General features: G+C 43.3%; 1 protein-coding gene across 9 annotated transcripts in view; it reads right to left on the reverse strand.

Moving 5' to 3' along the window:
• itpr1b (inositol 1,4,5-trisphosphate receptor, type 1b) overlaps positions 1-12,804 on the reverse strand; it is a 542,905-nt gene that overhangs the window by 317,856 nt on the left and 212,245 nt on the right. For 5 of the 9 annotated variants that reach the window (XM_072280628.1, XM_072280629.1, XM_072280633.1 and 2 more), the window contains exons 19-23: positions 9,013-9,204; positions 6,041-6,292; positions 4,986-5,145; positions 4,605-4,758; positions 4,316-4,503 (exon numbers count right to left, since the gene is read on the reverse strand). In XM_072280628.1, coding sequence (XP_072136729.1) covers positions 4,316-4,503; positions 4,605-4,758; positions 4,986-5,145; positions 6,041-6,292; positions 9,013-9,204 — 946 coding nt within the window. The remainder of the gene's footprint in view (positions 1-4,315; positions 4,504-4,604; positions 4,759-4,985; positions 5,146-6,040; positions 6,293-9,012; positions 9,205-12,804) is intronic. The other 4 variants (XM_072280634.1, XM_072280631.1, XM_072280636.1 and 1 more) reach the window with 1 other exon arrangement.

The raw sequence follows: 12,804 nt of genomic DNA on the forward strand, positions 1-12,804 counted from the left end.
ATGAAGGGTCTCAGCCCGAAACATCGACTCTTCATTTCTCTCCATAGATTCTGCCCGAGCTGCTGAGCTCCTCCAGGTGTTTTGTGTGTTTCTCCAACAGTACAACATTCCACTGGTGTCAATCAGATTTGTCTGCTCAGATGTCTGGAAATGGGACTGGAACTCAAACTCCTGATTCAGAGGCAAAATGTAATCACTAAATTGACGTGGAAATTGATAAAATGTTAAAGATACTGTCCATGTAGCAAATTTTGGCTTGCCATTATAATGTGTTTTCAGGCAAAGAATGGTGATCATGGCAGAAGTTCAAAAGGCTCAATTCTGAGAAAATGGCCTGGGTTGGAGCTGTGATAGAATAAAATAAAGACATCTGTGGGCTGAGGGATCAGATTCAACATTTTTAAATCTCACTTTTTAGACGTATTAAAAAAAACGAAATTGCTGTGGTTTGAGATAAATTTTCAACAACTAGTTGAAGACTACACATATAGAGAAATGGTCCAACGTTCAGTGATAACTGTTTTGGGATGAAGAAATCTATCGCTGCCTTGATAGATCAAATGCAAACATTCTCCACCATGAGCTGAACCAGCAAGTCATATGTTTCAACTTAAAACAGGTTGGTATGTTTCAACCTTCAGCCTATCAATAACATCTTTCATCATTAATGACCGAGTAAAGTGAATTTGTTGGTCGGATTTATAGTAAGCATTTATATTTCACAACATGCCCATTCTTGCACTGCTGCATCAACAAGGCAACATTCAGTCATGGCAACATGGCAAACTCCAAGGGGAAAAGAACAGCATGTGGCTCAGGTACTCTGGCAACTCGAGGAGCTTTGTTAGAAGTTGCTTAAGATCACAAGCACAATTTTTTTTGGTATATTGCAGGGCATATTTTTTTATATGAGAAAATAAAGCGGAACTGAGAGCTGAAAATGATAAACCAGAAAATGATGTAACATTCTAAGCTGCTCCCTGTATAAAGCAATTCTAATGACTAACCTCCGTCAAGGATGTGGCTCAGACTTGAGCTGTTTTTCAGGTTCTTAGGGATGGTTCTGAGGACAGAGAGGGGAGTTAGAGGTCATCTTAGGGTTTAGGGATGGGGAAATGGGGGTGAAAGGTCAGGCTGGAGTCTAGGCCTCTGTTCCGCACTCAAAAGCCAGAGACACGGATGTGTGACGACAGATATCAGTCGTCAGATGTCAGGCTGACAGACCAGTGAGGACGAGGACTGTTGACCCCCTAGTTCCCCCAGGTGAGCAAGTCATCAGCATGTCCTGGAATTGGTGTTCCGTGCGGACAGGAGGAATGAGGGCCAATAACCCCCTAGGTATGCAAGTCAATGAACGCTGGAGTTTGAGGCCTAGTGTTCAGGAACTCAATCATCAGAGAGTCCGGTGTTCGAAGCCAAAGGTCAACTGGAAGTCCAGAAGTCAAGGATGGCCGGAGCCCTGGGTCTGCAAGTCTACAGAGGAAGTCAAAGGCTTGATATCTGCAGTCTACAAGTCCTTTGGAGGCTGGAGGCTAAAGGCGGCCAGTTCAGGGTTTTCAGAATGCCTGCATGTGCACAGAGTCATAGAACACTACAGCACACAGGCCCTTAGGTCCATCTAGTCTGTAACAACCCATTAATCAGCCTAGATCCATCGACCTGCACCTGGACCAATGCCCTCCAGATCTCTCTCATCCATGTACCTATCCAATGTTGAATGTTAAATGTTGAAATCAGCCACGCATCCTCCACTTGTGCTGACAGTTCCTTCCAGTCTCACCACTCTCTGAATTAAATCGTTCCCCTCATGTTTCCCATAAACATTAAACCTTTCATCCTTAACCCATGGCCTCCAGTTGTAGTCTCACCAAACCTCAGTGGAAAAATCTCACTTTTACCCTATCTACACCCCTCATAATTTTGCGTACCTCTATCAAATCTCCTCTCAATATTCTACATTCAAGAAATAAAACCGTAACGTATTTAACCTCTCCCTATAACTCAAGTCCCAGCAACATCCTTGCAAATTTTCACTGCACTCTTTCAATCTTGCAGTCTTTCCTGTAAGTAGGTGACCAAAACTGTATACAATTCTCTAAATTAGGTCTCTCCAAAGTCTCATACAATTTCAACATAACATGCCAACTCCTGTACTCAGTACTTTGATCTATGAAGACCAATGTGCCACAAGCTTTCTTTACAACCCTGTGATGCTACTTTCAAGGAATTATGGATCTGTATTCTCAAAATCCTCTGTTCTACTGCACTCCTCAGTTCTCCATCACTCACCATGTAAAACCTGGTTGGTCGTCTTAAAGTGCAAAACCTCACACTTATCTGCATTAAATCCGTTCAAAATTTTACAGCCCATTTTTCCAGCTGGTCCAGATCCCAGTATGTTAAGAGAATTTAGTACCGATCATACACAAAGCAGGGAAAGACCTTGAAACTAATTACTTTGTGAATTCATGGGGAGCCAGTCCGCTCAATGTTTCCACCAAGGCAAGGTTTATGTGAGAATGCTGTTCTTGGACTACAGTTCAGCATTCAACACCATAGTTCCATCCAGGCTGGACAAGATGATCGGAGACCTCAGCCTTGACCCTGCCTTGTGCAGCTGGATCCTGGACTTCCTATCAGACCGCCAGCAGGTTGTAAGAGTGGGCTCCCTCACCCCTAACTCTCAATACAGGAGCCCCTTAGGGCTGTGTACTGAGTCCCCTCCTTTACTCCCTGTATATCCATGACTGTATCGCCACCCACAGCTCCAATCTGCTAATTAAATTTGTCGACGATACTACATTGATTGGCCTTATCTCAAGCAATAACAAAGTGGCCTACAGGGAAGAAGTCATCTCTCTGACACAGTGGTGTCAAGAAAACAACCTCCCCCACAATGTTGCAAAAACAAAGCAACTGGTTGTGGATCACAGGAGGAATGGGGACAGGCTAACCCCTATTGACATCAGTGGATCTGGGGTTGAGAGAGTAAACAGCTTCAAGTTCCTCGGCATCCACATCACCGAGGACCTCACGTGGTCGGTACACACCAGCTGTGTGATGAAAAAGGCACAACGCCTCTTCTTTCACCTCAGACGGTTGAGGAAGTTTGGTATGGGCCTCCAAATCCTAAGAACTTTCTACAGGGGCACAATTGAGAGCATCCTGACTGGCTGCATCATTGTCTGGTATGGGTACTGTACTTCCCTTAATTGCAGGACTCCGCAGAGAGTGGTGCGGACAGCGCGTCTGTAGTTATGAACTTCCCATGATTCAGGACAGGTGTGTAAAAAGGGCCCATAGGATCACTGGGGACCCAAGTCATCCTAACCACAATCTATTCCAGTTGCTACCATCTGGGAAGTGGTACCACAGCATAAAAGCCAGGACCAGCAGACTCCAGACAGCTTCTTTGGTCAGGCCATCAGACTGATGAACTCCTGCTGATCTGAGTGCACTCTATATTACACTGACTGTTCTATTTATGAAATTGTTATAAATTACGATGACTGCTCATGGCACATTTAGATGGAGACGTAACATAGATTTTTACTCCTCATATATGTGAAGGATGTGTAATAAAGTCAATTCAATTCAAAGATGCTGCCTGTCTTGCTGAGTTCCTCCAGCTTTTTGTGTGTGTTGCTTGAACTTCTAGCATCTGCAGATTTCTTCCTATTTGTGAAGATAGACCCATTCTGCTTCCCATGATGCCACGTCCATGACTCTGCCAACCCTGGCCTTCAAGCTTAATTTTTTCTCCACACAATACATGCTCTGATAGTTTTCCTCACTGTTCTATACACCACTAATCTTGGTGTTATCTGCAAATTTGCTGATCCAGTTTACCACATTATCATCCAGATTGTTGATATAGATGACAAACAACAATGGGCCCAGCACTGATTCCTGCGGCACCCCACTAATCAGGCCTTCAGTGAGAGAGGCAGCCACCTACACCACTCTGTCTTCTTCCACTTCTACCTCTTCCTGAATGCCAAGCGACTGGACGTTCTGACCAGCCTCCTATGCGGTACCTTGTCAAAGGCCTCACTAAAGTGGGTAGTTGGGAGGGAGAAGCAGGGCTTGTTTTTCTGTTGTTTTGTTACTGTACTCTGTTGCTGTGTTCTTCTCTGAACGTGGTGGGGATGCTATGTTGGCACCAGAATGTATGGCAACTCCTGGGGGAGTTGTGTTGTTTGTAACCCAAACAACACTTCACCATATGCTTCAATGTACGCGATAAATGAATCCGAATTTTGAACTTGCAATCTGTAATGTCAATGACACCAAAGTTCAATTTTGAGAACGTTACCTGCAGTATTTCAATTGTTTTCAGTTTTGTGTCCATAACCAAAATATCTTCCTTCTCTGGCTCACTCTGTTGCTTAGTAGATCCATCTTGTGGTGCAATGGGAGTAAGGGGAAGGAAGCCACCTCCTCTCAGCACTACCTGGGTCATCAGCTCCCCAACTCCATGAATTGACCTCATCACATTGCTGCCTGCGATACACATTCATTCATCAGTCAGTAGGAAAGACTACAGAGGCATAATGATTGCAAATAATGGGAACCAATTCTTGGCAGACACAATAATGTCTTACCTCGATTATCATCCCCTTTAACCAGCTTGCTGATAGGGAAGACAGTAGCCATGTGGACACAGTCTAATATGGCCAGTAAGATCTTAGTTAATCTCAGGAGATCACTAAAACTATAGAAACCAAAGTAGATGAGATTTCGAGCCAAATTCACAACCTATGGGAGAGGAAACAACTAGCTAATTTCTGGTTTTGTTATTGGTTACAAAACATATAATTATCTTTCTGTTTCAATAATTAACTATACCGCAGGCTGAGAGCTATTGCTATAGTATGCATACTTGTAGCTCAGTATTACATAGTTGGAACAATTTCACAATGTGCTATTTCAGCTTATCTTTATAGTTGCTGTTGATGCTAGTCAGATGCATTAGGTGTATTTACCTCAAATGTCAGCTTGTTTTTCTCTTTGTCTGAGAAAGGAAACCTCTGGCAGACAACGTCTCTGAGATACTCTTCCACAAATGCCATTGTGTTGGCAAAGCGCTCTTTTATTTCATCTTTGGATGTTCCACTGGAGTCATAACTAAGTAAATAAAACAAACTGGACCTGAATTCCAGGAAATGTACACATGAAACAAATGTGCTAAGTTTGTAGCCTAGTCAGTCTATCGTCCCACTAACCCCCACTTCCAAAAGTCAGATAAGTAGCAGTTTGTTATTCCAAAAGAACTGCGGCATTTTAACATGGTTATGCCACATGACAAGTAGGTGTAAAAACATTATTCACTGTGGTGCACACAGCAAAATGTGCAATGGGCCAATACATTTTCCACGGCTGACACCACACACCTTCTTAAACCAATAAACTGCATTCCACTTTCATACAATTCAAAATGGACCAGACGACAAATAATACATTATCAATCAAGAATATTTTTCCAGCAATAGGTGTACTCCCAAGACTGGCACTACACCAATGGCTTTTGAAATTAACTTCCAAATGATGTGTCAAAATCCTAAACCCCAAACTCTTCCCATTTGCAAGGGGATTATTATCATTACTGCACTAAAATTTACCCCCCTAATCTAAGTAATACTTATCCCCATGGACTGACAATTCAACTATGACAGTGGTTCAATAATAGTGCATCATTTGTCCTTCTGCAGCTCTCAAAGCTTTCACATCTTTCAATGCTTGTGACCAGTATTCACTCTATTTGAAGGGAATTGTAGGGTTCCTTAAGTAAAGGCATCACAGATATGTCTTAGATGTCCTCCCCGCATATGCTGAGGTCCCACAGTTATCAGGAGAGAGGGATTAAGACAGCTCAATATTCTCCTCAATAACCCAGGGTGCTTATAAATAAACTGAACCACATCCAGGAACTGGAACCTTCTAGGGTAGATCAGCTCACTTATAAAGATATGAAGCATGTGAGGAACTCTTATTTGGCTCTGCAACGAAAGGGCAATAACCAGCAAGACAAAATACTCACTCATCAATTGCTATCTGGGAAGGTATTTCAGACCACAGGCGAGCATATTTCACTGGAGTCACTTGCTCTTGGGGATCTCTATCCACATGCATGTGCAGCATCAGGCGACAGAAGGAAGCCCGCAGGTCATATGGCAGGTTCTCATCTGACATGCATCTGAGAATCAAATCCACGTCCAGCTGCCCTGAGACCGCATTGATGGCCAAATATTGTCGGTCCAAGCACATCCGAGCAAAAAGATTCAGCTGGTACCTACAGAAGAAGGTGTTATGCTAAGAGCAAGCGATCCCAAGGGAATGGCATCGTTTCAGATAGTTACAAGGGACAGGTTCAGCACATTCAAGCAATGCGAAAAACACGATAACTGAACTTCATAGTCCTCCTCCCAATTAACTTGGCATTGGTAAGCAATAAAACTTGGCCCTTTTATAAGCTCTTTAAGGAACCGTCATGCATTCACCAGACAGGGAAGTGGATTGAGCAGGTTGAGCAATATTGACTGGCAGAGAATGTTCATGGGGCCGAGTGTCCACTCCTGCTTCCATTTCTTTTATGTTCCTTAAGCCTTGGTGATATTGATGGCGATCAAATTGGAGCGAGGACCCAGTGAAATGAAGCTAGTTTGAATTAAAATGAACAGTACAACACAGGAACAGGCCCTTTGTCCCACAATGTTGTACCAAATCAATTAACTAAGCAGTCAAGTGGCTAACTCATCTCTTCTGCCTAAACAATGTCCATATTCTTCCATTTTCCTCATTCCCATGAGCCTGCTTCAACATCTCTTAAAAGTCTCTAATGTTTCTGCCTCTACCACTACCACAGGCACTTAGCACTCTGCAAAATACTTGCACCCCCACATCTCTTTTGAAATTAACCCCCCTCATCCTAAGTGCATACCCCTGGTATTCGACATTTCAACCCTTGAAAAGGAGTGCCTGTCTACTCAATCTATGCCTCTCAATCCTATAAACTTCTATCAGATCTCTCCTCAGCCTCTGCCGCTCCAAAGAAAACAACCCAAGTTTGTCCAAACTCTTGTTAATAGCACATGCCCTCTAATCCAGGCAAATGCCTGGTAAACCTATTCTGCACCTTCTCCAAAGCCTCAATACTCTTCCTATAATGGGGTGACCAAAACTGTATACAATACTCCAGACAAAATGCTAGAGGAACTCCGCAGGCTCGGCAGCATCTATGGGGGAAAAAAAGTACAGTTGACATTCTGGGTGGAGACCCTTTGGCAAGACTCAGCCCGAAACATCGACTCTACTCCCCCCCACCCCCCCCCCCCCAATAGATGTTGTCTGGCCTGCTGAGTTCCTCCTGTATCTGGTGTGTGTTGTTTGGATTTCCAGGACCTGCAGATTATCTCTTGTTTACAATACTCCAGAAGCAGCCTAACTAGAGTTTTACAAAGCTGCAACGTAATTCCCTGAAGACAATGCCTTGACTAATAAGGGCAAGCATGCCATGCATTCTTAACCACCTCATTAACCTGCACAGCCACTTTCAGGGAGTTATAAACTTGTACCCCATGATCCCTCTGCTCATCAACACTTTTACATCCAACCGCAGGGGTAGGTGGTGCCTCAACTTACCACCACCTCCAAAAGTCAGAATAGTTCTCAGTTGGAATACAGGCTTCGTCTTTTTTGCTCAAGATAGCAAATAGGATTTGAACTCTCAGCTTTCTGTCTCAGGTGCACGTCCCAGAACTGAGCTCCTACCACAGTGCAAGGCTCTCAACTTTCCATCATAAACTATGGTAAGGGCATTTATGGTGTGTATCAGTAGAACAATCCCATTCTCACTTTTCTCTTTTCCTATAGCCTGCAACTCACCTGCTCTCACATGCCCACCAACATCCTTTTGATTATGTTCCTCAGGACTGTGTCCTAAGCCCCCTCCTTTACTCTCTGCATACCCATGACTGTGTTTTCACCCACAGCTCCCATCTGCTATTAAATTTGCTGACAACACTACACTAATTGGCCTAATGTCAAATAATAATGAGGCAGCCTACAGAGAAGAAAGTCACCACCCTGACACAGTGGTGTCATGAAAACAACCTCTCCCTCAATGTTGCAAAAGCAAAGGAGCTGGTTGTGGACTACAGGAGGAATGGAGACAGGCTAACCGCTATTGACATCAATGGATCTGGGGTGGAAAGGGTGAATAGCTTTAAGTTCCTCAGCATACACATCACCGAGGATCTCACGTGGTCTGTACGTACCGGCTGTGTGGTGAAAAAGGCACAACAGCACCTCTTTCACCTCATATGGTTGAAGAAGTTTGGTGTGGGCCTCCAAATCCTAAAAACTTTCTACATAATTGAGAGCATCCTGACTGGCTGCACCACTGCCTGGTATGGGAACTGTACTTCCCTTAATCGCAGGACTCTGCAGAGAGTGGTGTGGACAGCACAGTACATCTGTAGATGTGAACTTCCCACTGTTCAGGACATTTACAAACACAGGTGTGTAAAGAGGGCCCGAAGGATCACTGGGGACCCGAGTCACTCCAACCACAAACTGTTCCAGCTGCTACCATCCAGGAAACGGTAGCGTAGCATAGAAGCCAGGACCAACAGGCGTCAAACTGATTAATTCATGCTGACACAATTGTTATATTGACTGTCCTGCTGTACATACTATTTATTATAAATTACTATAAATTGCATATTGCACATTTAGACGGAGACGTAGCAAAGATTTTTACTCTTCATGTACATGATGTAAGAAATAAAGTCAATTTGATTCACTTATGAGCACATTACACCAGCCTATTTACCAACCAGTGTTCCTTTGTAGTGTTAAAAGAAACTAAGACACCTGGCAGAAACCAACACAGTAACGGAGAAATGTACACCAGCACCTGGGGTAAAGATTGAACCCAGGCCCCAGAAGCTGAGAGGCAGCACTTTTACATTTCCCACGATAACATGTTGAACACTGCGAAGGAAGACATACCTGTAATAACTGAGGACTTCCTGGTCCTCCTTTTGGCCCTCTTTGGCATCTTGGGCTAATTCTCGGATACTTTTGCTGCGCAGCTCTTTGCTGCTGTCATTCCAAAACAGCCACACTTCCTCATCCTCACCAACCTCAAGACGGCTCTCACCACCATTTTCCACCTCAAACTCCACCCGCGAGAGAACCAGCCTACAAAAATAAGAGTTGGCAAAGCAGAGGGGAAACAATGGAATTCCATTTCATAGAGGGGTTAACACCAATAAACACACTGTATTGACAGACTACTTCATCCCCAAAAACATGATTAAGGCATTCATTTAAAAATGAAATGCATTGTATTTCAAAGGTCAAATGAGGGTTTGAACTACTGCACTAAGGGATTATAATGTGATTAAAGTAAATACAATTGTTATCATATTTGTACATGAGTGCTTAGTGAATTAGAATGCTAGACTGCATCCCTTCTGAACAAGAAAATCTTGCCTTGAGTAAAGTTTTGTTGCAAATCATATACCCGTGGGCAGATAACAGGCAGCATCGTGAATATAATTTGGGAAGTGATCTGGCCAAGTGCTTTGAGTGTGTAATTTAGAAGGGATTTTATAAGTTTGAGCAATAACTTAACCACTGAATAGGATAAACAATGACCATTTCATTAGCCATGTTAACATAATGGCACAGTGGTGCAGAGACTGCCTCAGGTCTCCAGCAACCAGGTTTCAAACCCTGGACTCTAGGGCTCTATGTGTGGTGCTTGCATAATCACCCTGGGACAGCACAGGTTTCCTGTTGTGTCCCAAAGATGGCACAGGTTGGTAGGTTTATTAGCCATTCTAAATTGCACCAGTCTGCATAACCTGGAGCAGTTGATGGGAAGATTAAAATGGGAATATGTAGGATGCCAATGCGTACTTGACAGACATCACCAATTCCATGCTTTCTAGCTTTGAATATCGACTGAATGGAGAAAAGTGGCATTGATGCTAAATCTATTCTAAACTCAAAGGCATATTCTAAAATATGCGGTGTCATGTTCTCGTGTGTAAAGTTGCTTCTATTTTGCTGCTTTCGAATTCTAGAATGAATTTCTCACACTCAGAATGAATTCTTCATCTCCCAAATGACTATAGCATAACCCTTGCACTTTATTTACCTACCAGCACAGTACTTTCTCTGTAACTGCAACGCTACACTGCATTTGGTTTACTTTTTACCATCTCAACAGACTTCCGTATGATATGATCTGCCTAGATGTCACCAAGCTTTTCCACTATACTCCAGGATATGTGAAAATAAACCAATGTCATGTAGAAGAATTTACAAAAGCACTAACCCGTCCTTGCTGCAGATGTGTGTCTGCAATATTCCTGCACAATAATGTGGACCTTAATAAAAGTGAACTGGCATTAGGACTCCTAAAGATGAGCATTTTCATAAAGGAAACAGTGGTCATCAAGAGTTACATTAAATGTGAACTGTTAAACTGGGTGGAGACGCAATGCAGATGCTGGAAATCTGGGGCAACACTGAGAAACTCAGTGGATCATTTATGACTCAGTCCTGATGAAGGGCCTCGATTACCAATGTCAACTGCCCATTTCCCTCTCAAGGTGCTGCCTAACCCACTGAGTTCCTCCAGATTCGCTAATGTTAAGTGGTGTGACCGGTTTGAATGGTACCGCTACGTGAACATTAATCCTAATGACGAAAAGCTACTAATGATGGAAGCAAAATTAATTTTAGATCTAATTTTGGTCATGATAACATAGGAATTCTCAGGAAATGTAGACATGGTGTTCTCAGCCTCCTGTACAATAAACTTCAGAGATCACCTCAGTTCTTGGTGTGCCAAATTCTGAATCCATTCTGATCACAGTGGACAAAACAGAAGTCAGCAGCATGGCTAAACAGGAGAAGCTGAAGTCATTCTCCTTGTAAAAACAGGGTTGAGCAAAGGTTTGACTGGTGCAAGTTTACGTGCAGCTATCCGAATTTGAATAGTGATTCAGGTACAGAACGCATTTCTTAAGGGACAGCTCAAGCTCCCCTTCGGCAGAACCTCGCGACCCCCAAGAACTGAGCCAAATCTATCAAATCCAAACTGAACACGATGGACCAAGATAACCCACTTCACAACTTTTCAGCTTCACAAGCAATGTCACGAAAGAAAAGGCCAATGATAATACACAGGCTTTTTATTTTTAAGCAGGATGATTCAGACCCACTCAGAGGTTCTCAGCCTTGGGCTAAAAGTTAGTAAGTAATATATTGGCAACACAAGTATCTGAAGGATCTTGAGAAGGGAGCGAAGGACACATCCACAGAGGTGTTCAATGTGACCACTGACAAATCCCACCAATGACCAGGAATTGAACGGAATCAGCTATGCAAATACCGTGGGTATTTTATGCTAAGTGATTGCACTTCCTGACACCCGTCCCTTCCTTTGGCCTGCTATAGCCTCTCCCAAGGAAAGCTGCTCACTGCCAGTTCACAGTGGAGAACAGGCTTTGAGTCAGGCTCCAGAAGAGCTCAGCCCCACCATCAGACTGGGCAGCTGCTTCATAACAGGGTGACAGAGTTCCACTACAGGGCTAGGCCCAGTCTCAGTCTTGTCACCTCATCTGCATACTTGAAAGTTTTTTCAGATATATGAAGAATATAAGAGAGACCTGAGTGGATAATGGATCGCTAGAAAATGACACGAGAGTGGTAGTAATGGGGGACAAACTTAATAAGCATTTTGTGTCAGACTTCACTTTGGAAGACCCCAGCAGTGTGTCAGAAATTCAAGAGGGTCAGGAGACAGAAATGAGTATAGTTGCAATTACTAAGGAGAAGGTACTTGGGAAGCTGAAAGGTCTGATGGTAGATAAGTCACCTGGACCAGATGGACTAAACCACAAGTTAGCTGAAGAGAGTGTGGGGTATTAGTAGTGATATTTCAAAAATCACTATATTCTGGAATCGTTTCAGAGGACTGGAAAATTGCACATCACCCCACTCTTTAAGAAGGTAGAGAGGCAGAAGAAAGGAAATTATAGGCCAGTTAGCCAAACTTCAGTTGTTGGGAAGATGTTGGAGTCCATTACTAAGGATGAGGTTTGGGGTACTTGGAGGCACATGATAAAATAGGGCTAAGTCAGAACGATTTCCTTAAAGGGAAAATCTTGACTGACAAATCCGTTGGAATTCTTTAAAGAAATAACAAGCAGGATAGACAAAGGAGAGTCAGTGGATGTTGTGTACTTGGATTTTCAGAAGGCCTTTCACAGGGTATCATGGAATGGACTGCTAAACAGGAAAGATACTTGTATGGTTAAAAGATTGGCTGATTGGCAGAAGCCAAAGAATGGCGATAAAGAGGGTCTTTTCTGGTTGGCTGCTGGTCACTAGTGGTGTTCTAATGGGTCAGGGTTGCAACTGTATTTTTTGGTATTGTATTACAATGATATGGAGGAAGGAATTGATGACTTACGGGCCATGTTTCCGGATGGTACAAAGATAGATGGAGGGCCAGGTAGTGTTCAGGAAGTCGAGAGCTTTTTGACATTTGAGGAGAATGGGCAAAGAATTAGCAGATGGAATATAGTGTATGGAAATGTATAGTCATACACCATGGTAGGGGGAATAAGGGCATAGACTGGTTTCTAAACGGGGAGAAAATTCAAAAAGCACAGGTACAAAAGAACTTGGGAGTCCTCTTGCACGATTTCCTAAAGGTGAACTTGCAGCTTGAGTCGGTGGTAAGGAAGGCAAATGCAATGTGAGCATTCGGTTCAAGGGGCT

Source organism: Mobula birostris, chromosome 16 (genome assembly GCF_030028105.1).
Source record: "Mobula birostris isolate sMobBir1 chromosome 16, sMobBir1.hap1, whole genome shotgun sequence".
In the NCBI taxonomy this organism is placed as follows: Eukaryota; Metazoa; Chordata; class Chondrichthyes; order Myliobatiformes; family Myliobatidae; genus Mobula; species Mobula birostris.